Source organism: Salvia splendens, chromosome 3, assembly GCF_004379255.2.
Source record: "Salvia splendens isolate huo1 chromosome 3, SspV2, whole genome shotgun sequence".
Lineage (NCBI taxonomy): Eukaryota > Viridiplantae > Streptophyta > Magnoliopsida > Lamiales > Lamiaceae > Salvia > Salvia splendens.
Window position 1 is genome coordinate 1,458,341 of NC_056034.1, and position 23,557 is coordinate 1,481,897.

General features: G+C 37.3%; 5 protein-coding genes across 6 annotated transcripts; all 5 read left to right on the forward strand.

Moving 5' to 3' along the window:
• The first annotated feature begins 1,303 nt into the window (after nt 1-1,303).
• Nucleotides 1,304-7,276, forward strand: LOC121794222 (ABC transporter C family member 8-like). Of its 2 annotated transcripts, XM_042192297.1 has the most exons (12): nt 1,304-1,459; nt 1,714-3,611; nt 3,683-4,003; nt 4,076-4,162; nt 4,235-4,837; nt 4,922-5,086; nt 5,172-5,466; nt 5,556-5,770; nt 5,850-6,155; nt 6,239-6,302; nt 6,410-6,649; nt 6,958-7,276. In XM_042192297.1, exons 1-12 carry the CDS (start codon nt 1,435-1,437, stop codon nt 7,059-7,061), a joined length of 4,323 nt encoding a protein of 1,440 aa, XP_042048231.1. In that variant the 5' UTR covers nt 1,304-1,434; the 3' UTR covers nt 7,062-7,276. The 2 variants fall into 2 exon arrangements, with proteins under 2 accessions (XP_042048231.1, XP_042048232.1); XM_042192298.1 differs by lacking the exons at nt 6,239-6,302; nt 6,958-7,276 and having other exon boundaries at nt 6,410-6,551.
• A 1,509-nt stretch (nt 7,277-8,785) lies between these two features.
• On the forward strand, nt 8,786-13,628 carry LOC121795366 (putative late blight resistance protein homolog R1A-3). The gene is made up of 3 exons (XM_042193888.1): nt 8,786-9,869; nt 10,002-11,444; nt 13,045-13,628. The coding sequence occupies exons 1-3, from the start codon at nt 8,786-8,788 to the stop codon at nt 13,626-13,628; spliced, it is 3,111 nt and encodes a 1,036-aa protein (XP_042049822.1).
• A 71-nt stretch (nt 13,629-13,699) lies between these two features.
• LOC121795374 (putative late blight resistance protein homolog R1A-10) lies at nt 13,700-14,482 on the forward strand. The gene has a single exon (XM_042193896.1). It carries the CDS (start codon nt 13,700-13,702, stop codon nt 14,480-14,482), a length of 783 nt encoding a protein of 260 aa, XP_042049830.1.
• Nucleotides 14,483-16,867: 2,385 nt separating this feature from the next.
• On the forward strand, nt 16,868-18,825 carry LOC121794031. Its single transcript, XM_042192041.1, has 2 exons — nt 16,868-17,542; nt 17,859-18,825. The coding sequence occupies exons 1-2, from the start codon at nt 16,990-16,992 to the stop codon at nt 18,083-18,085; spliced, it is 780 nt and encodes a 259-aa protein (XP_042047975.1). The 5' UTR covers nt 16,868-16,989; the 3' UTR covers nt 18,086-18,825.
• A 753-nt stretch (nt 18,826-19,578) lies between these two features.
• LOC121795377 (putative late blight resistance protein homolog R1A-10) lies at nt 19,579-21,183 on the forward strand. The gene has a single exon (XM_042193899.1). The coding sequence runs from the start codon at nt 19,579-19,581 to the stop codon at nt 21,181-21,183; it is 1,605 nt and encodes a 534-aa protein (XP_042049833.1).
• The last annotated feature ends 2,374 nt before the right edge of the window (nt 21,184-23,557 follow it).

Consider the following 23,557-nt stretch of genomic DNA (forward strand, 5'->3'; position numbering starts at 1 on the left):
TTATCCTATAATCGACAAAATCTGTGGCAAGTCTCATTCAATTTAATTCAACGACAAAATCATTTATATTTGTGAACCCAAATTTGGATTTTTGTTATTTATTCTTGACCTTTCTACAATAAAGGACAACATTAATTACTGTATTTAATTTCTCAAATTTTCTTATATATGTTAGTATGATTTTTTTCTTAAAAGGTGCACAGGGAAAAACAGATTTGGAATATTAATGAGTTAGGTAGATGTTACTCTGATCAAATAAAAGAACTCATCGTAAAAATGAAAGAAAGCTTTATTCAATTGCTTTGAAGGGAGACGCTAGAGTCTGCAATAATCTGAGTTGAAATAATTAAAGTATTGCTATAATTTGTAACACATAACTACATAATTTACTCAGTGAGTATTTTTGTTTTCTAATTAATTAACTATAATAGTTTTAAGAAAATAATGAATTTTAATATACATACGATAATTGAAAACAAATTAATTGATATTTGAGGAAAATGATGAATATATCATTTCAACTATATATGAGTTTATTTTCTAGTTTCATATACAATTAGGAACTCACGCAATGTTTTAATTAGAGATCAACCAAGCTTAGAATCTATAAGTAATTTGATTAAATTGCTTATTAATGTTAATTAAGGTTGTCACACTATGCGCCGTTCCTTTGCTAATAGGGTCCATATAGATGAAAGAATATCCCAACTCAACATTAAAACTTATTTAACATTCCATTTATTCCATAATACTTTCTCCGTCCATTAAATAATGACCAAATTACACGGAACAAGTTTTAATAAATTGTTTATAAATGAAATGAGATTGGTACTTAATTATTTCAAATTAACTAGTACTACTATATTTTTATTAATAAATAAATATATTATTAAAAGTCACTTTATGAATCACTAATTCAACATATGCACACGTTTTAATTAATTATTTCGATTGGATCAGTGTGTCGTAATTTTAATTTAGTAATAATAAAAATGTTAAATATATAACTAAGTGGATGGTGTGACTAAAACTTGAGAATAAAAAAAATACACAAATCAATTAATCAAATTTAGAGGATGGTTGATGCAAATTATACTAACAGATATTTATCACATAAACATCACAAATTCACAATCCATCGGTAAATGTCTCTGCCTGATCAGAATTGAGGTAAATTCAATTGATTTCATTCAAAAATGGTGAAATCGCACAATCAGAAATGTTAATTTATTTATTTCGGTTGATTAAAATGTAATATGTATTCAAATCCAGTCAATTCATCTTCTCAAATTCTCAACTTCCATATTTTCCACATTCTTTTCTATGCACGTCATTCCTTAATGTTGAAAGTAGAGAATTTTGATTTGCTCATTTCACATATAAAAGCACCCCTTTACCTACAATTTGTGGTGTCAAAAAAAAAATCTTCAAACAATGGCCTCCTCACTAGCTTTGTGGCGTAAGATTTTTCTTGCTTCTTCTACATTTTCATCACATTCATCTAAACTTGGTTCTGCCCTTTTCATGTTTTTTTTATTGTCACATTTGATTGTTGTTTGCAAACTGCATGAAGTAATAGTAACCACAACACTATGCTAAGAAGCTCTTGCTTGAAATTTTGTACTACAATTCTTGTTCCATTTATGCATAGGGCTTGTATGTTTTCAAGTTCACATTTTTCTGATGAATTGCTGTGATTAATGATGTTCACAGGGGAAATTTCTTGGTTGCATGAGGAAAGATTGTCATCTTCTTTGAGAAGCATCATTGATTACTTCAATCTATTGGCTGCCTTTATCTTGTATGTGGTTTTGCTTGTGACAAGGAGAAGTAGTTTTAGAGAGAGGAGGAGAGATTGGTTTAGCATAGCAATTTTAGGGTGTTGTGCTCTTGTGAGCATAGGATACTATGGTGCTGCCTTAAGCGGAGAATCGAGTCGTTTAGTATGGCTTGGAAGGGGGCTCGTTTGGACCACCTTAGCCGTTTCTGTGATAGTTCGAGGTTCAAGATTGATTGCTGTAGTGAAATCTGTTTGGTGGATTGTGTTTTTTCTCTTGATTTCAGCATTCAACATTGTGGAATTAGTGAAATTTCATGACATAGAGATTCTTGAAATAGCACCTTGGCTTGCAAATTTGTTGCTTTTGTTTTGTGGTTTGAGGAATCTTCAAGGGATTGTGTCTCATCAAGTGTTGGATTTGGACAGTAGCTTGTCTGAGTCTCTGCTGGTGAGAACCTCAGGAAAGGGTTGTTTTGATTTAGGCGAAGCGTCGTTGTTAAGTATCTTGTTGTTTTCTTGGATCAATCCCTTGCTTAAGTTAGGTAGCTCCAAAGCCCTGAATCTTGATGATATCCCTTCTCTTGGATCTGAGGATGAAGCCCTTTTGGCGTACAAGAGTTTTGGCGACGCGTGGAGTGTGCCCGAGGAGGAAAAGGGCGCCAAAAACTCGACATTTTGGGCTATTGCAAGAGTGTATTGGAAATGTATGGTGGTGGCTGGGATTTGTTTACTTCTTAGAACAGTTTGTGTTGTGGCAACTCCTTTGTTTCTTTATGCTTTCGTCAACTATTCAAATCTTGAGGAGAAGGATCTCGAAAAGGGTGTTTTCTTGGTGGGATTGTTGGTTGTTTTGAAGGTAGTCGAGTCTCTGTCTAACCGGCAGTTTTACTTCTATTCGAGACGAATAGGGATGAGGATGAGGTCGGCTTTAATGGTGGCTGTCTATCAGAAGCAGCTTAAGCTCTCTACATTAGGGAGGCAGAGGCATTCGGCGGGTGAGATAGTTAACTACATCTCCGTTGATGCTTATCGTATGGGGGAATCCGTGATGTGGCTCCACGTCGGGTGGGCTTCAACCGTGCAGCTGTTCCTAGCCATTGGTGTTATCTCCTCTGTCGTAGGCCTAGGTGTGGTCCCGGGGTTAGTCCCTTTCGCCTTTTGTGGCCTAATGAACGTCCCGTTTGCAAGGCTACTGCAGAAGTTTCAGACAGAGTTCATGGCTGCTCAGGACAAGCGATTGAGGTCGTTTTCAGAGATTCTCAACAACATGAAGATCATCAAGCTGCAGTCGTGGGAAGCGAATTTCAAGAGGTTGGTTGAGTCTTGTAGGCAGAGTGAGTTCAAATGGCTGTCTGACACTATGTATATGAAGACATATGGGACAGTTTTGTATTGGATGTCTCCAACGATTGTGTCGTCCGCCATTTTCTTCGGGTGCGTGCTTTTCAAGAGCGCGCTGCTGGACGCTGGCACCGTGTTCACGGTCATGGCTGCCCTCAGGACCATGTCTGAGCCGGTCAGGTTCATACCGGAAGCTCTTTCTTGTTTGATTCAGGTCAAGGTTTCGTTTGAACGGATCAACACGTTTCTGTTGGAAGACGAACTCAAACAAGACGACGTGCGAAGATGTGGTGCAGGGGATTTAGGCCATGTTATTAGTATACAAGGTGGTTGCTTTAGTTGGGAAGCAGAAGCGACTTCTTTGACACTAGAGGATATAAAAGTTGAAGCGAGACGGGGGGAGAAGATCGTGGTCTGTGGGCCAGTTGGCGCGGGGAAATCGTCTCTTTTGCATGCTGTTCTTGGTGAAATACCAAAGATATCTGGAAATGTAAGTGTTAACTTCTTCATCAGTGTTTGCTTCTTCACAAATGTTAAATTTTATTTCTTTTTTTTTTGCAGGCGAGTGTTCTAGGATCAGTGGCGTACGTTTCGCAAGGTTCTTGGATTCAGAGTGGGACGATTCGCGACAATATACTCTTTGGGAAGGCGATGGACAAGGCCAGATACGAAGAGGCCGTTAGAGCGTGTGCTTTGGACAAAGATATCGAAAATTTCGACTTTGGAGATCTCACTGAGATAGGCCAGAGAGGGCTGAATCTGAGCGGAGGGCAGAAGCAGCGGGTTCAGCTTGCTCGAGCTGTGTACAATGACGCGGATATATATCTCCTTGACGACCCTTTTAGTGCAGTGGATGCACATACAGCAGCAGTCCTTTTCAATGTAAGAAAAACATAACCCTTCCCATTGTCTGTATAGGTAGAAAATGGTTTTCCGACAGCTCGTTCGCTGCAGGACTGTGTGATGAAGGCACTAGCAAAGAAGACAGTGATTCTTGTGACTCATCAAGTGGAGTTTCTCAACACTGTGGATAAAATTATGGTAATTGTTTTGTTTATAATGAGTGTCTCTTTGTTGATTATGTTGTATGATGTTATAAAATGATGGTTTTAGGTTGTCGAAGGAGGAAAAGTCACTCAATCGGGAAGCTACGGGGAGCTTCTGGTCGGAGGGACGACCTTTGAACAGCTCGTGCTTGCTCACACAAGCAGCATAGGATCATTTGATGAGACTTATGGTTCGAATCAGCACGAGCATCGCGCAGAGCCTGCAAATCAAATAGAGGAGTCTGTCGATAAAGTGGAACGAGATGGGGGGAACGTGATGAATCCGAAAACTCAGCTGACAGAGGAGGAAGAGATAGAAGTTGGAGATGTAGGGTGGAAGGCTTTCTCACATTACTTTCTTATATCAAAGGGACTGATCTTCGCGTGCTGCACAGCTGTAGCTCAGTGTGGCTTCGTGGCTTTCCAAGGAGCAGCGAGCTTCTGGCTTGCGTTTTCAGTCCAAAATCCGGAGAAAAGCAGCGTCTACGTCGTTGGAATCTACACTCTTATATCCTTGCTCAGTGCCGTGTTTGTGTATTTCAGGGCACTGTTTGCAGTTCTGTTAGGACTCAAGGCTTCAAAATCCTTTTTCTCCGGCTTCACCAACTCCATCTTCAACGCTCCTATGCTCTTCTTCGATTCCACCCCAGTCGGGAGGATTCTAACACGTGTAAGACTCGCTCCCACACACCTTATTCGCCTTTTGGTTTAACATACGCTGATTAAGCTGTTTTCACGCGTGTTTCTTGATTAGGCGTCGTCTGATCTCAGCGTGCTCGACTTTGACATACCTATGGCGTTCCAGTTCGTGCTGGCAGCCTCGGTTGAGATTGTTTCGACAATAGGCATCATGGCCTATGTAACATGGCAAGTTCTCATTGTGGGCTTATTTGCTGTTGTGTCTTCAAAATACATCCAAGTAAGAATTGTGACCTCAAACTATGTATACTTCAAAAATCTGTGCCTTTTTTTTTTTTCTTATCTGTCCTTCAATGTGATGAAAGGGATACTACCAAAAATCCGCGGGCGAGCTGATGAGAGTCAACGGAACTACAAAAGCCCCGGTTATGAACTACGCATCAGAGACAGCACTAGGAGTTGCAACAATACGAGCATTTGGAGTTTCAGACAAGTTCTTCTCGAACTACCTTAAACTTGTCGATAGGGATGCTAAGGTGTTCCTTTCCTCGAACGCAGCCTTGGAGTGGCTCGTGTTGAGATCTGAAGCACTTCAGAATCTTACCTTGTTCACTTCTGCTATCTTTTTAGTGGTTTTTCCGAATAGCTACATTGCTCCAGGTACTTGCTTCTCGTGCTACTAACGCAAAGCTCTTAAAAAATTTCCACATTTTGGTGTTGATTTAGGCCTTCTTATGTTGCTGTCACAGGTCTCGTTGGGCTGTCGCTTTCCTATGCTTTCGCGCTAACTGGAACGCAGGTGTTTCTGTCAAGATGGTATAGTAGTTTGGCTAACTACATCGTCTCCGTGGAGAGGATCAAACAGTACATGAACATACCGCCCGAGCCTCCAGCTGTCATACCATATGACAAACCTCCAGCTTCATGGCCTCAAAAGGGTAGAATCGAGCTGCTCGAATTGAAGGTGAGGGGTCGTACACTTTCGTATAGTTAATAGTTATGATATGACTCGAAGGTGATGAATCACGTGCTTTTTTGTTCAGATACGCTATCGGCCTAATGCTCCAGTAGTCCTCAAGGGGATCACCTGCACTTTCGAAGAAGGGAAACGAGTGGGGGTTGTGGGAAGGACCGGGAGTGGGAAAACCACGCTGATCAGCGCCTTGTTTCGTCTCGTTGAGCCTCATGGCGGGAGGATACTCGTGGATGGGCTCGATATTTGCTCTATAGGCCTTCGAGATTTGAGGCTGAAGCTCAGCATTATTCCTCAAGAGCCAACTCTGTTTAGAGGAAGTGTTAGAACAAATCTTGATCCATTAGGCCTTTACTCTGATGATGAGATTTGGAAGGTGAATTCTATCAATTATAACTTAATGTCAATGCATGCACTTTTATTTATCTTTGGTTAATCTGATTGATTATTGATTTATAGGCCCTTGAAAAGTGCCAACTTAAGTCAACAATCAGTGAACTACCAAACTTACTAGAATCTTCTGGTAAGACTAATATAGCAATAAAAAAAGAACAAAGTGAAGCATTGATAGATGATAATGATTGAGATTGAGATTGAGATTGAGATTGGGATTGGTTTGATTTGATGCAGTGAGTGATGAAGGGGAGAACTGGAGCATGGGGCAGAGGCAACTCTTTTGCCTAGGAAGAGTGCTTTTGAAGAGGAACAAGATCTTGGTTCTAGACGAGGCGACCGCCTCAATTGACTCGAACACGGATGCCATTTTGCAGAGGATCATCAGGGAGGAGTTCTCCGACTGTACAGTGATAACTGTGGCGCATCGCGTTCCAACTGTGATTGACAGCGACATGGTGCTGGTCTTGTCTTATGGTACGCTTTCTCTGTCCAATATTAGGAGTCTTTCTTTTTCCGACACATGTTTTAAAAATGTGAGTTGAAAAAGCTTATTGAATGTGTGTCCCACTTTTAAATGCGGTAAATTGCCGAAAATAACATGATTTTTGATCAATTTTTGGTTCTCGCACAACTTTACAAATCGGCCAAAATAAGACTTCTTTAGGCGGAAGGGAAAAAATGACAAAATGAGACTTCTATTAGCAGACGTGAAAGGAGTAGGAGATCATATCATGGAGTGCGAATGTGTTGCATGTTTATGAGGTTTGTTGAATTGTATGCAGGGAAGTTGGTGGAGTATGATGAACCTTCAAGACTTATGGAGATAAACTCTTCATTTTCTAAGCTTGTGGCTGAGTATTGGTCTAGTTGTAAGAAGAATCCGTAGTGCATTTTGTGTGTGTGTCAGAGACAAGTAATTTTCTTGTAATTTTCTTTTCAATTTTTTTTTTCAATTTTTTTTTCTTCATAGAAGCTATGTGCATTAATGATACTACCACTTTATTCTAACATGAACAAGCACATTTTATTCACCTTTGGAAAGTTCAAATTCCAGCTTTTATGCTGATCACTTTGATTCAAGAAATGTTAAGTTCATAGATTTCCATTTTTTATCACACTGAACCTCATGTTTAAAGCAGACTCGAACCTTCTTCTTCAGAACCTCCACGCACTCTTTTTGGCAATATATCAAGCAGTTGGCGTGCAACAGTTTTCAATCCCTCCAAAAATTCCATCTTTTTTCTTGATTCTCTCGATTATTCAGCAACCAAAAAAGGACTCCAACCCTGCGCCAATCTATCAGAATTCGGCGCACCCCAAAAAAACCTCTGAGACTGAAATAGTATATCCTTTTTGAAGCTTGAATTCGAGCTGAATCCTACCTCGAATTTTCCCTCCAAATCTCGAGCTGATTGCTGAGTCAGCGTGCAATTTTGGTGGGTTGGGCTGGGCTGTTCTTATAACTATGGGCCTAAATGTAGCTGCATTGTTATCCAATTCAATTTAAATACAGAGCTTAAATTAAATTCAAGCACAAAAAACAAAACAATCAATAATTAATTAGTGACTAATAACTAAAACCTAAAACTAGAAAATATAAATTTAAGAAAATTATCAGGACTCGTGCTACTACATGTTTCGAAAATAAGAGAAAATTAAGCCGTCATTTTATTTCAACGTCTCATGTAGAAGAATTGTTATAAGTATGCAAAGGTTTCTTCAACAATATATTTGAATCCACTTGTTGGACAAAATCAACCCACTGTTTTGAATCCACTTGGAAATTTCCAAATAATTACCAACCAACTTGATCATATATACTTTGATACATGAACCGGGACATGAAAAATCAGCACCGATCGCTTATGCAATAGCTCATTGTTTAAATATGAATGTTATTCTAGTGCATAATTAAATAAATATTAAATTAATAAATATTACATAAATATCATATTTATGTGACTGACTCATAATTAACAACTTTAAGTATGAGTCAAAGTCACATGAATATGTCATATTTATTGATTAATATTATTTGACTATGACTTGAATAACATTCATACACAAATTTTATTACAATGTGCGTCGTTTATACATTAAATCAAGACAAATATAGATACGTTACACAATCCAATCCAATCCAATCTAACCAATTCTAACATTTTTATTTAAAAAAGGTTTTATTTGAACCTTTTCACTAAAAATATCCTTTTAAATATGCCCATGTAATATATTTGTATTATTACAAAAAATCACTACATCCAAACAAAAGAAATGGAATATGACAGCTTGCCAACCAACTTGATAATCACGTGTCATATTTTCAAACTTAAAGAATTGAATTCAATCACGTGGTCTTGTTTGTACAAAACCTACCCACTGTTTTGAATCTACTCAGAAATTTTCATAAATCATATTTTATGCTTGGATGCATGAATTGGGACATGATAAATCAGGACCAATCGCCTACTCTATTATTCATCATTTCAGCCTTCATTACTCATTCCATAAGTGTGTTCATGAGCAAGCATTGTGTTAGTAGAACCTAAATACAGATTCTATCAAATTCTTATCCAACATTCTTAGAGAAAACTGTGTTACAGTTAGATCATGGCAGCTTATGCAGCTTTGCTCTCTCTAATGCGTCTCATAGATGACATCGAGAACCATCACTCCCCACCCATCTCTCTTGACAAACACCAAATTCAATCCCTCACTGAAAATGTAACCTTCCTGCAAGAATTCCTCGAACCTTACAAGTCCCCGCTTTCTGAAAGCGACGAAGCAGATCCATTGGAGATGTGTATTGCCGATGCAGCTTATGCGGCTGAAGATGTTATTGAATCTCATATTGTTGACAAGATTCAGCACAGTAGACCCAAAGCAACCAAACTCAGAAATGTCTCATCAAAACATGATGATAAACCGGCCAAGTTGTATGAAGATGTACAAAATGTGATAGATGAAATGGATCGGATCAAGGCAGTGGCGATGGAGACCAATACAGACAAGGTTGTGGTGCTCCATGATCAACCGTGTAGATTGATCTCTTCTTCCACTAGGAAGCAGAGTGGTGGCATGATGGTGTTCTCTGATCATGTCTTGCATGGAATCATGGAAAAGCTCATGTCATATGAATCCGGTACCCAAGTCATCCCCATAACAGGCATGGGTGGGATAGGTAAGACCGCTCTTGCTCAAACTGTTTATTCACAAAAAGCAATTAATGAGCATTTTGATATTTGTGCTTGGGCTACTATTTCTGAACAATACAACACGAGAGAAATTTTGTGTGAACTTGTTTCTCAATCCACTAACAAAGACAAGGAAAAACTTAGTGGAAGGAGTGAAGCCGAATTAGGATTAGAGCTCCACAAATCTTTGTTTGGTAGAAGGTTTCTAATTGTAATGGATGATATGTGGAATATTGAGTCTTGGGAGGAGATTCAGCCTTTCTTTCCTAACAATGAGAATCACAGTCGAATAATGGTGACGACTAGGTTATCCCATTTGAGTTCCCAATTAAACAATCATTATAGCCATTCAATGGAGTTTCTTGATGAGTCCAGTAGTTGGATCCTACTATCCAAAACTGTGTTTGGAGAGGAACATTTTCCTCTTGAATTGGAGAAAGTTGGAAAGGAAATTGCAAACAATTGTCGAGGACTTCCTCTATCAATTGTTGTAGTGGGAGGTCTTTTAAAAAATATGGAACACACCCAAAAAATTTGGGAGTCAATAAGAAACAACTTAACTTCAGTAGTAAATTTAGACAATAATAGGCATTGCTTAAGATTGTTGAAAATGAGCTATAATCGTTTACCAGTCTACTTGAAGCCTTGTTTCTTATACATGGGTGTGTTTGAGGAAGATGATGCAATTAGAGTCTCAACACTTGTTAAGCTATGGGTTTGTGAAGGATTTCTTAAACCTGTAGATGGCAAAAGTTTGGAAACAATTGGGAAAATACGATTAAAGGACTTAGTGGATAGAAATCTCATTCTAGTGGATAAGTTGGGGTCTACTGGAAACATAAAACGAGTCAAAGTTCATGATCTGCTAAGAGATATATGCATGAACCAGGGCAAGAAAGAAGGGTTTTATCACGTGATAGGAGAGTCTAGTCCTCGAGGCATAAATAGCCAACGACGCGTTGTTATACGCAAGAACACTTCAAAGAAGAAAGTGCACGATGACTTTAAATCTATGTCGCATGTTCGCTCAATTATTCGCGAGCATGGGAAACTTCCTAAGGGCCAGAACTTTGGATTGTTGAGGACATTACATGCATACAAATTTCGTTATTACGATGACGAAAGCTATGTGAATTCTCGCGTGTCGGGGTATGTTAACTTGCGGCACCTTGCTGTTGAGGTTGCTAGGATGTCCTCAATATTTTCTTCTTTCGGTCACCTTTGGAATTTGCAGACTTTGATCGTTTATTGCGAGAGTGAGTCAACTGCGCCTACCGAGATTTGGAAAATGCCTCAACTAAGGCATATTGCTATGAATGAGAGAAGATTAATTCTCCCAGATCCTTCAACTGATGATGTTGTCATGGAGAATCTAGAGGTACTTAAGGGAGTACTCAATTTCAAGTGTGATGAAGAGGTGGTTAAGAGAATTCCCAATATCAATAAATTGGAGATAATGTATGAAGGGAGAAAGGGAACGGAGCATGATGATTATTACTGTATGGGAAATTTTGAATGTTTGGGTAAATTAGAATACCTCAACATCTCATTTTGGTATGATTTTAGAGGGAGTGACTTGTATAAGCTCATGTTTCCCCAAAACCTCAAGAGTTTGACTCTTTCAGTACATAATGGATTTGAATGGGAAATGATGTTGGAAAAGATCGGTTCTTTGCCTCTTCTTGAGAAGTTCAAGTTGTATCGTGGACGTTTTAGAAAAGGAAAATGGGAAATCTATGAAGACCAATTCCCTAGCCTCAAATACCTGGAGTTGTGTTCGTGTGAGAGTCTTACATATTGGACTACAAAAGCGAGCTCCATCTTCCCACTTCTTGAGACGCTTTATCTTTTTAATTTAGATGGACTAGAGAACATCCCATCTGAAATTGGATACATACCAACACTCCAAATCATACAAATGGATGATTGTCGCGAGTCAGTGGTAAAATGTGCAAAAGAGCTTGTAGACGAACAAATGGATTTAAACGGGGACAATATTTCCTTTAATGTTCACGTTTGGCTTCCGTTTTTTAAAAATGAAGAAGCAGTGTTGCGAGAGTTGCAGAGCTTGTCAGGTCCTAACTTTGAAGTTGCATATTCCCTAACTAGGGCCAAATTCTTAATTTGAGATTTCTTTCCTTCTCATTCTTTAGAAGAAGCATTGTATAATGTTGCATTTTCAACAAATTATGTGTCAATTTCTCCAATATATTTGCAATCGCAACAGTTTATCATATGTTTAAATAATCTATCAATTACATTTTGCTCTGGCTCACAACATCTTGCATATGTTATAGGATTCAAACAAAAGAAATGAAATGTGACTACTTTTCAACAGGCAAGAATTTTCAAAATTCTAGAATTCTACCAACTTGGAATTCAAACTGGGCGACTTGCATATTTGCACAACATCTATTTCCAACTTCATCATCATGAAAAGTCGGTAACAATCGGCTATGTTAATAATTTCACCATTCCAACTTTCATAACTCAGAAGTGTCTTTCAACCTATGAAGCATTTTCTACAAATTTTATGTAAGCTTCTTCAAGATATTTTCTATTGAAAAGTTCATGATTTTTAAGCCTATTTTCCCTTTAGTTAATTAATAGCCTCTAGTTATTTCTAGTGTTAAAGCCAAAAACTCTAATTAGTTGAAGAATTAATGTTCCACATACAATTCACACTTTGCATGAACAAACTCAAGAAATTAAACAAAGAATTCCAATTAGCTAGTTTCTTCTTTCCAAATCAACAATTTTATATAATTATAAATATATTAATTTCTTGGCAATTAAAAGAGCAATATACAACAGTATGTCATTTATCACAAAAGGCCTAAAATCGAAATCCAAAAATCTAACAATCAGAAAAGCCTTGAAATATAAATGCAAAATCATGAAAACTTTGACTTTGGGAGTTGTACAAATCCCTAATAAGGCTATGTTTTCTAAATATTGAGTTGAAGATTACTTTACTGAGGATAAGCATTGATTAATATTCTACAAAGTTAGTGTAAACTTCTCCAAGATATTTGCAACTGAGACAGTTTACCAGATGTTTAAAGAATCTATTATTCAACCAAAAATCATATTACCTTTTTGCACTTGTGCCATCTTTTTTAGTAATTTCTCCAAGTATTAGCATCTGCTGTTGACCTAATAGTAGAATGTTTCTTCCTTCTCACTCACCTTCTGGACCACATGCATCCCTTCTCTGAAATTAATTATCGATATGCGTGGATTATACGCAATTTAATTGTAGAAATCGACTTCATTTAAGTGACAAACTAAAATATCAGCTATCAACCATATTTGCAGCAAAATATTTCTCATGTGTAGGGGCTCACAATTCTTTATGCAATGATGCTTGTTTTCAACCAGATATTAATAAGCATTTATCAATCACATATCACTGAATGAGACAACACAATTAATGTATGTAGCTGAGAGACATATATCAGCAGCCTATGTATGTAGTAGCATTGGTTTCTCTAAATAAAGATTCTATCAAATTCTCAGAAAATACTCAGTTTTAGTAAAAGAGTATGGCGGCCTATGCAGCTTAGGTTTCTCTAATAAATATCATATATGACATCGAGCACCATCGTTCCCCACCCGTCTCTTTCAACAAACACCAAATACAATCTCTTGTTGAATATGTCATCTTCCTACAAGAATTTCTCCAAGCTTACAAGTCCCCTGTTTCTGACCGTGATGAAGCCGATCCCTTGGAGATGCGTATTGCAGATGCAGCTTATGCGGCTGAAGATGTTATCGAATCTCATATCGTCCACAACATTCAGCTCAGTAGATCCAGAAGCTTCTTCAATTCAGATCTTGACGATGAACAGATTAGGCTGTATCAAGGCGTGCAAACTGTGATAGAAGAAATGGATCGGATCAAGAGAGTGGCTATCGAGACCAACACAGAGAAGGTGGTGGTGTATAGTGATCAACGGCATGGATTCGTCTCTTCTTACGCTGGAAAGAAGAGTAGTAACATGATGGTGTTCTCTGATCAAGTCTTACATAAGATCATGGAAAAGCTCGTTGCAGATGAACCTGGTCGCCAAGTTATTCCGATTACAGGAATAGGCGGGATAGGTAAGACCGCTCTTGCTCAAACTGTTTATTCGAAGCAAGTAATTAAGGAGCGGTTTGATATTTGTGCTTGGGCTACTATTTCTGAACAATACAACACAAGAGAAATTCTATGTGAACTTGTTTCTCAAGCCACTACAGTAAAAAGGAACAACTAAGTGAGAGAAGTGCAGAAGAATTAGGGTTAGAGCTCTACCAATATTTGTCCGGTAGAAGATTTCTAATTGTAATGGATGATATGTGGAATATCGAGTCTTGGAATGAGACACAACATTTCTTTCCCAATAACGAGAGTGGTAGTCGCATAATGGTGACGACTAGGCTATCACAATTGAGTTCTCAGTTAAACAATCATTTTAGCCATCAAATGGAGTTTCTTGATGAGATGAGTAGTTGGGTGCTATTCTCCAAAACTGTGTTCGGAGAGGAGCGTTTTCCTCCAGAATTGGAGGAAATTGGAAAGGAAATTACCAACAATTGCAGAGGACTTCCTCTATCAATTGTTGTAGTGGGTGGTATTTTGGCAAATAAGGAACACACACAAGAATGTTGGGAATCAATAAGGAACAACTTAACTTCAATAGTAAATTTAGACAATAATAGGCATTGCTTAAGATTGTTGAAAATGAGCTATAATCGTTTACCAGTCTACTTGAAGCCTTGTTTCTTATACATGGGCGTGTTTGAGGATGGCGATGCAATTAGAGTCTCAAATCTCGTCAATCTATGGGTTTGTGAAGGATTTCTTAAACCAATAGATGGCAAAAGTTTGGAAACAATTGGGAAAGGGTTCTTAAAGGACTTGGTCGATAGAAATCTAGTTCTAGTTGATATGTGGGGGTCTACTGGAAATATAAAACAAGTCAAAGTTCATGATTTGCTAAGAGACGTGTGCGTGAATCAGGGCAAGAAAGAAGGGTTCTATCATGTGATAGGAGAATCTAGTCCTCGAGGTATAAACAGCCAACGCCGCATTGTTATACGCAAAAACACTTCAAAGGAAAGTCATTGATGACTTGCAATATGTGTCGCATGCTCGTTCTATTATTTGCGAGGACTGGGAAGTTCCACGGGGCCATAATTTCGAGTTGCTGAGGACAATACACGCATACAAGTTTCGTACTTTCGAATACGAAAGCTACGTGAATTCTCTTGTTTCTGGATATGTTAACATGCGGCACTTGGCTGTTGAAGTTGCTAGCATGTCATCTATTGTTTCTCCTTTCAATCATCTTTGGAATTTGCAAACACTGATCATTTCTTGTCCGCATGAGTCTACTGCGCCTATTGAGATCTGGACAATGCCTCAACTGAGGCATATTGATATTAAGAGAAGATTGATTCTCCCAGATCCTCCAAGTGATGTTGTCGTCATGGAGAATCTAGTGGTTCTTGAGGGGGCACTTAATTTCAAGTGCGGTGAAGAGGTGGTTAAGAGAATTCCCAATATTAATAAGTTGATGATAAAGTATTCAGGAAGGGGTGGTGAAGACGATTATTATCTAGATAATATTGAATATTTGTGTAAATTAGAATCCCTCTTTATCTTTTGTGAGTACGGTTTTAGAGGGAATGCCTCTTTGTATAATCTCACCTTTCCCCAAACCCTCAAGAGTTTGAAACTTGAGTTGAAAGATGACTTTGAATTGGAAATGACGTTGGAAAAGATAGGTTCGTTGCCAGTTCTTGAGAAGTTCAAGTTGGGTGGCGGATGGTTTGGCGCTGGCAAGTGGGAAATCTTTGAAGGCCAATTTCCTCGGCTCAAGTACTTGTCATTGTATTCGTGTCGTGGACTGGAACGTTGGACTGCAGAAGCGAGCTCCATCTTTCCACGCCTTGAAAAGCTTTCTCTTGTTCTTTTAATAGGGTTGGAGAATATCCCATCGGAAATTGGATACATATCGACACTCCAAAAAATACAGATGCTTCTTTGCAGTGAATCGGTGGTGAAATGTGCAAAAGAGATAGTAGAGGAACAAATGACTTTACAAGGGGACGATCTCCCGTTTCATGTTCACGTTCGGCATCCACTTGATAAGAACGAAGCATCCAAGAGTTTGGTAGGTCCCAACTTCGAAGTTGTATATAGAAGATGACCACACCAAAAAGAGTTTTGCTTGAGTTAGATTTCCTTTCTTCTCATCTTCTTCAGAAAAGCATGTATTATGCTGCATTTTCTACAAGTTTTATTTAGCTTCTTCAACATATTTACAATTGAAATAGTTTACCATATGTTTATTGCCATGTTTCCAATTACATGAGCATGCTACTTATTTAATTATAATCCTAAACTAAAGTCTCCTAGTTTCTTGTTTCCAAACCAACTGAGGTATGCAATGATAATTGATAAATACATTTAACTTATTGGCAATTAAAAGAGTAATATACAACAAGAAGTCATTTATCACAAAAAAGCCCTAAAATCCAAATCTAACATCACAAAATTCTTAAAATATTAAATAAAGCAACAACGGAGCCGTTAATTTTGTTTCTGTTGAAGAATCTTTTGAGTTCGCTCTTCTCTATTCCTAGCTAAAATTAGGTGGGCTTGACCATTGGGCTGCATATTTTCAAATAAAAAAGATTCGATGAAGCCCAATTAAAGTCAACACCAATAATTCATCGTACTTTCAACTTTCCTAACTCATGTGTGTGCTCTTCAATTGTTGTAGTGGGAGGTTTTTTGAAAAATATGGAACACACAAAAGAATGTTGGGAATCAATAAGGGACAACTTAACTTTAGTAGTAAATTCCGAAAATGATAAACACTGCTTGAGATTGTTGAAAATGAGCTACAATCATTTGCCAGTTGTTTCTTATACATGGGTGTGTTTGAGGAAGATTTTTCTTCCTTCTATTGAACCTATGAAATGAAGGAGGGAATGAAATGAAGTTATTATAAAATAATAATCCAGTTTAAAATTGTACAGTTAAGTATTCATTAAAATTTTATTCTAATTCTAAATTCTTTCTTTGGTAAGTTGAAAAAAATAATCTAAATTTAACATCGATTTTCCAGTGAATATTTTTGTACTCTTTATTTAACAAGAGTGAAAAATCATTTTTTAACAGTTAAAAGGGACAAAAATTACATGCATAGCAACAATTTTCCTGAGGCATGTGGGGACCCAAAAGCTTAGCAAATTAATTATAAATCATTTTAAGAAAGTGATGATATAATAGTAGAGCTATAAGTAAAGCTGAAGTTCAAACTTGGCAGACTTGCTTTAATGAAACCTGCCCATTTTTTTAAATCTACACCGAATATTTCCATGATCCATACCAACCAACTTTATCATATTTTATTCTCTAGTGCATCAATTGGGACATGATAAATTAGCTCCATTCACCTATTTTATAATTCATCATTAATTTTAGCTTTCATACATCATAAATGTGTTCTTCAACATTGATTTAGTAAGAGTTAGTAATATATATCCAACATTCTCACAAAAATACTCTGTTTTGTTAAATCATGGCAGCCTATGCAGCCTTGGTTTCTCTAATGCATCTCATAGATGATATCCAAAACCATCACTCCCCACCCATCTCTCACTACAAATTCCAAACTCAGTCTCTCATTGAGCATGTTCTCTTCCTGCAAGAGTTTCTCCAAGGCTACAAGTCCCCTGTTTCTGACAGCGACGAAGCAGATCCACCGGAGATGCGTATTGCTGCTGCAGCTTATGCGGCTGAAGATGTTAAGGAATCTTGTATCGTCCAAAAGATTCAGCACAATAGATCCAAAGCAACCAAAATCAGAAGCTTCTTCAATTGGTTCCAGAAATGTCTCCACAAATGACAATGATGATAAACGAATTGAGTTGTATCGAGAGGTAGAAACCGTGATAGAAGAAATGGATCGGATCAAGATGGTGGCAATGGAGACCAACACAGAGAAGGTGGTGGCGCTCCTTGATCAACCTCGTATATTCGTCTCTACTTCTACTGGGAAGAAGAGTAGTGGCATGAAGGTGTTCTCTGATCATGTCTTGCATGGAATCATGGAAAAACTCATGTCGTACGAATCCGGTCGCCAAGTCATCCCCATAACAGGTATGGGTGGGAAAGGTAAAACCGCTCTTGCTCAAACTGTTGATTCACAAAAGGCTATTTGTGCTTGGGCTACTATTTCCGAACAATACAACAAGAGAGAAATTCTATGTGAGCTTGTTTCTCAAGCCATTAATAAAAACAGGGAACAACTTAGTGAAAGGAGTGAACATGAATTGGGATTAGAGCTCTACCAGTATTTGTCGGGTAGAAGGTTTTTGATTGTAATGGATGATATGTGGAATATTGAGTCCTGGGACGAGATTCAACGTTTCTTTCCTAACAATGAGAATCACAGGAAATCTCATTCTAGTTGACACGTTGGGGTTTACAGGAAATATAAAACAAGTCAAAGTTGATGATTTGGTAAGAGACCTATGCGTGAACCAGAGCAAGAAGGAAGGGTTTTATCATGTGGTAGGAGAATCTAGTCCTACAGGCATAAAGAGTCGCCGCATTGTCATACGCAGCAAAACTTCAAAGAAGAAAGTCGTCAATGACTTGAAGTCTATGTTACATGCTCGTTCCATTATTTGCGATGCCTCAACTGAGGCATATTGAGGTGTATTCTGTGTTTCTCCCAGATCCTTCGAGTGATTCTTCCGTCATGGAGAATCTCTTAATACTTAAGGGAGCACTTAATCTCAAGTGGGATGAAGAGGTGGTTAAGAGATTTCCCAATATCAAGAAATTGTGGATAAAATATGATGGGAGCAAGGGAATGGGGTGTGATGATTATTATTATCTGAGCAATATTAAATGTTTGTGTAAATTAGAAACCCTCTATATCTTGTTTGAGTATGATTTTAGAGGGAATACCTCTTTGTATACGCTCACCTTCCCCCAAACCCTAAAGAGTTTGACTCTTGAGATGAACATTGTCTCTGAATGGGAAACGATGTTGGAAAAGATTGGTTCATTGCCCCTTCTTGAGAAGTTTGTGTTGCGTTGGGGATGCTTTGGAACAGGCAAGTGGGAAATCTTTGAAGGCCAATTCCCCTGCCTCAAATACTTGGAATTGTTTGGATGTCACAACCTGAAAAATTGGATACATACCCACTCTCCAAAATATATGGATACGGTATTGTGGTGAATCAGTGGTGAAATCTGCGATGGAGATAGTAGAGGAACAAATAGATTTACAAGGTGACGATCTTCCCTTTCATGTTGGGGTTCTACTTTATGAGTTTAGTAAAAACGAAGGGATGAACGAAGCAATGCAGAGCTTGACAGGTTCTAACTTTGAAGTTGGACTTGTAAGATAGATAGAGAAGCTTATGTTTTCTAAATATTTGGTTGAATATTTATCGTCTATTCATCTTCAAATGAGCATTGTAATATTCTACTACTACAAATTATGTGCAAACTTCTCAAGATATTTGCATTGCTACTTATAGCTTGAATGTAGGTTGCGTATATTCATATAACTACAAATTTTCAAACATTTTCATTTCCGTCAATGCTTTGAATTTCCTTCAAAACATTCACAACATCTTGCATATGTCTGTCTCTCTTACTTTATTCTCTCCTACTTTATTTTACTATTTTATTTAATACGCTAAACACATCTTTCTTAAATCTTGTGCGGAAAAGAAATGTCTCAAATAAGATGAGACGGATGGAGTACTAATTTGGCAATTACCGTAATTAATTTTGGCCTAAAAAAATTAAAACCATATTAGCATTGAAAACGAGATATTTTCATTATATTATAATATATAAATAAATAAATAAAGCACAGTTATTAGGATTTAATTTGGAATAAATATGACAAGTCACCAACTAATTTTTGGAATTCAAACTCGCGACTTGTTCAACACAACCTATCCCTTTCTTTAATCTACATCGAAATTTCCAAGATCCGCACCAATCAACTTTATCATTATTTAATCACATTTAATTCTATGAATTAGGGCATGAAAGTCAGCACCAATCACCTATGCTATAGTTTGTCATTTCAACTTTCATAACTCTGTTCTTCAACATTGTGTTTGTAGAAGCTAATTAACTATTGTATCCAATATTCTTCGAAAATACTCTGTTTCAGTAAGATCATGGCGGCATATGCTGCCTTGGTTTCTCTAATGCATCTCATAGACACAATCGAGCTCCATCATTTCCCATTCATTTCTCTCCACAAAAACCAAATTCAATCTCTCACTGAAATTGTTACCTTCCTGCTTGAATTTCTCCAAGCTTACAAGTCCCCTGTTTCCGACCACGACGAAGCAGATCCATTGGAGATGCGTATTGCTGATGCAGCTTATGTGGCTGAAGATGCTATTCAATCTCATATTATGCACAAGATTCAGCTCAGTGAAACATCCGTAAAAACCAAAATCAGACGATGCTTCGACAGTATGTTTCAAGGTCTAAAGTTGCATCAAGATGTACAAAAGGCAATAAAAGAAATGGATCGGATCAAGCGAGTGGCGATGGAGACCGACACAAAGAAGATGGTGGTGTTCAGTGATCAACCGCGCAGTTCTTCCACTAGGAACAAGAGTAGTGGCGTGATGGTGTTCCCTGATCATGTCTTGCACGGGATCATGGAAAAGCTTGTTGTAGACGAACCTGGTCGTCAAGTCATCCCGATCACAGGAATGGGTGGGATAGGTAAGACCGCTCTTGCTCAGACTGTTTATTCAGAACAAGTTATTAAAGATCGTTTTGATATTCGTGCTTGGGCTACTATTTCTGAACACTACAACACGAGAGAAATTCTACGCGAACTTGTTTCACAAGCCACTAACAAAGAAAAGGAACAACTAAGTGAAAGGAGTGAAGACGAATTAGGATTAGAGCTCCACCAGTATTTGTTTGGTAGAAGGTTTCTAATTGTAATGGATGATGTGTGGAATATTGAATCTTGGAATGAGATACAACATTACTTCCCTGACAATGGAAATTTCAGTCGGATAATGGTAACGACTAGGCTATCCCATTTGAGTTATCAATTTAACAATCACTATAGCCATCAAATGGAATTTCTTGATGAGGTTAATAGTTGGATCCTATTCTCCAAAATTGTGTTCGGAGAGGAACAGTTTCCTCTAGAATTGGAGAAAATTGGAAAGGAAATTGCATACAATTGTAGAGGACTTCCCCTATCAATTGTTGTAGTGGGAGGTAATTTTAAAAATATGGAACACACACAAGAATGTTGGGAATCAATAAGAAAGAATTTAACTTCAGTAGTGAATTCGGACAATGATAAGCATTGCTTAAGATTGTTAAAAATGAGCTACAGTCATTTGCCAGTTTACTTAAAGCCTTGTTTCTTACACATGGGCATGTTTGGGGAAGATGCCACAATTAAGGTCTCAACACTCATCAAATTATGGGTCTGTGGAAGATTTCTTAGACCTAAAGATGGAAAAAGTTTGGAAACAACTGGGAAAGGTTTCTTAAAGGACTTGGTTGATAGAAATCTGGTTCTAGTTGACGAGTTGGGGTCTACTGGAAACATTAAACAAGTCAAAGTTCATGATTTGCTAAGAGACCTATGTCTGAACCAGGGAGAGAAAGAAGGGTTTTATCACAGAAACACTTCACAAGAGAAATTGCAGCACCTCGCTTTGGAACAGGCAAGTGGAAAATCTTTGAAGGCCAATTCTCCTGCCTCAAATACTTGGAACTATCTTCGTGCCATAGCCTGAAACATTGGACTACAGAAGCGAGCTCCATCTTCCCACGCCTTGAGAAGCTTACTCTTCTAAGCTTAAAAGGGTTGGACAATATCCCATATGAAATTGGAGACATGCCGACGCTCCAAAAAATATTGATGATTGGTTGCCGCAAATCAGTGGTGAAATGTGCAAAGGAGATTGTAGAGGAACAAATGGATTTCCAAGGGGACGATCTTCCTTTTCACGTTTTCGTTCGGCCTTCTCCACTTGTTGATAACAAAGCAATGCAGAATTTGGCAGGTCCCAACTTTGTGGTTGAAGAATAGATAGAGAGGCGATCGCAGGAAATATTTGAGTATGTTTCGTTTCTAAACATTGAGTTTGAAATTAATTTTCTTCTCATCTTCGTAGTATTAGGTTGCATTTTCTGTAAACTTTTCAAGATATTTAATTGAAAAAAATATAATTATACATAGCATCAATCTCATAAACTTGAATGGAACCAACCAGGTGTGTTCCGTGAACTTGCTTGAATTCGAATTTTCACTCCAAATATCGAGCTGATTGCTGAGTCGGGATGTATTCATTTCCTTTTTGCATATTTTCTCATTTTTCCTTCTTGATCTTAGCCCCACGATTTTGTCATCCGATGGTTAGATTAGTGCCACGTGTCATTTAATAATGCAGATTTTCCATTGAATAATGCACACCGACTAATAATGCACCATTATAGTGTAATAATGCAGATTTTCAGTTGAATAATGCACACCGACTTATAATGCACCATTATAGTGTAATGATGCATATCATCTGGACCGTTGATGAATGAGATCTAATGGCTCATATTAAGAAGAATAAAGGATCTAAGGGATGAATAGGAGAATAACTAGGGCTGGGGAAAAATACCGAAATACCGAAATACCGGCCTTATCGTACCGAAAAAATATCGAAAATACCGAATTTTTGGTATATCGTGGCTTTCGGTACGGTATGATACCTTACCGAAAAATTTCGGTAAGGTAACGGTATGAATTTTCAAATACCGCGGTATACCGCTGCATACCAAAATTCGGTATATACCATAAATTAAGGTATATACCGTAAACTAAGGTATATACCACAAAAATATAAACACAATTATATACTCCCTCCATCCCGCACTACTCGCACTTATTTCCTTTTTGGGCGTCCCAAGTTACTTGCACTCTTTCCATTTTTAGTAAAAAATTTCACCTACAGCCGTCATTTTTTACTTTCCTATACACTCATTCCTTAATCTCCGAGCCGAAAAGGAAATAAGCGAGTAGCCCGGGACGGAGGGAGTATAAAATATATTTTATATATTTTTAAATTATAAAATCTATTGTGAAATATAAATATAATTATGGATAAATTATATTTAATTTATTTTTAAAATTATAAAATATAAATAATATTCTAAAAACTCTAATTTTCTATTTTAATTGATGTTGAAATCAGGTATACCGAACTTCGTTATGGTATACCGAAAATGAGGTACGGTATCGGTTTAGAAATTCGTCATACCGAAAATAAGGTATACCGAAGTTCGGTATACCGAAAACTTTGGTAAGGTAAATGTATGATTTTTTCGCATATCGTATTTACGGTAAGGTATATGTATGGTAGTTTCGGTAAGGTATACCGTACCTACCCACCCCTAAGAATAACGCTCCCCTTGCTGAGTCAGCGTTTAGTTTTACTGGGTTTGGGTTGGGCTGTTCTTATTACTATGGGCCTATATGTAAGTGCATTGTTATCCAATTCAATTCAAATATAGAGCTTAAATTAAAACTAAAATTAGAAACTAATATCTCAAATCTAAAAACTAAAACTAGAAACTATAAATTTCAGAAAATTATCAAGACTTGTACTGCTACATGTTTCGATAATAAGACAAAATTAAGCAGCCATTTTGTTAAGTTAATGTATAAATAGTAGCCAAAGTGTGTTAAGTAAAATATAAAAAAACTTGGACATTTTTGGTGTTGCACATAACTTTTTACCGTGACATGTAAATATACGAATTTCCTATTTATTTGATTTTGCACACGACATGGAAGCATACCAGTTACCAAAATTAATTCTGTTTTGAAAAAGAAATTAAAACCATGTAAGCATTGAAAACGAGATCATTTTTCATTGAATCTAATAAATAAAAATATAACAAAATTCCAAATTCACATACTACATCGAACAATTCGAGTTGTGGGAAAATTGAAGGTTGCTGTATCCCATGAACATTTGATTTTGTATGAATATTTACTAAAATATTCTATTTAACAATTTTGGCTGGTTTTCATATTACTACTTAATTAAGCAAAGTGAAAATACGTTGTTGATAGATTAGATTGAGAGAGACAAAAACCTAAATTAATGTGGTCAC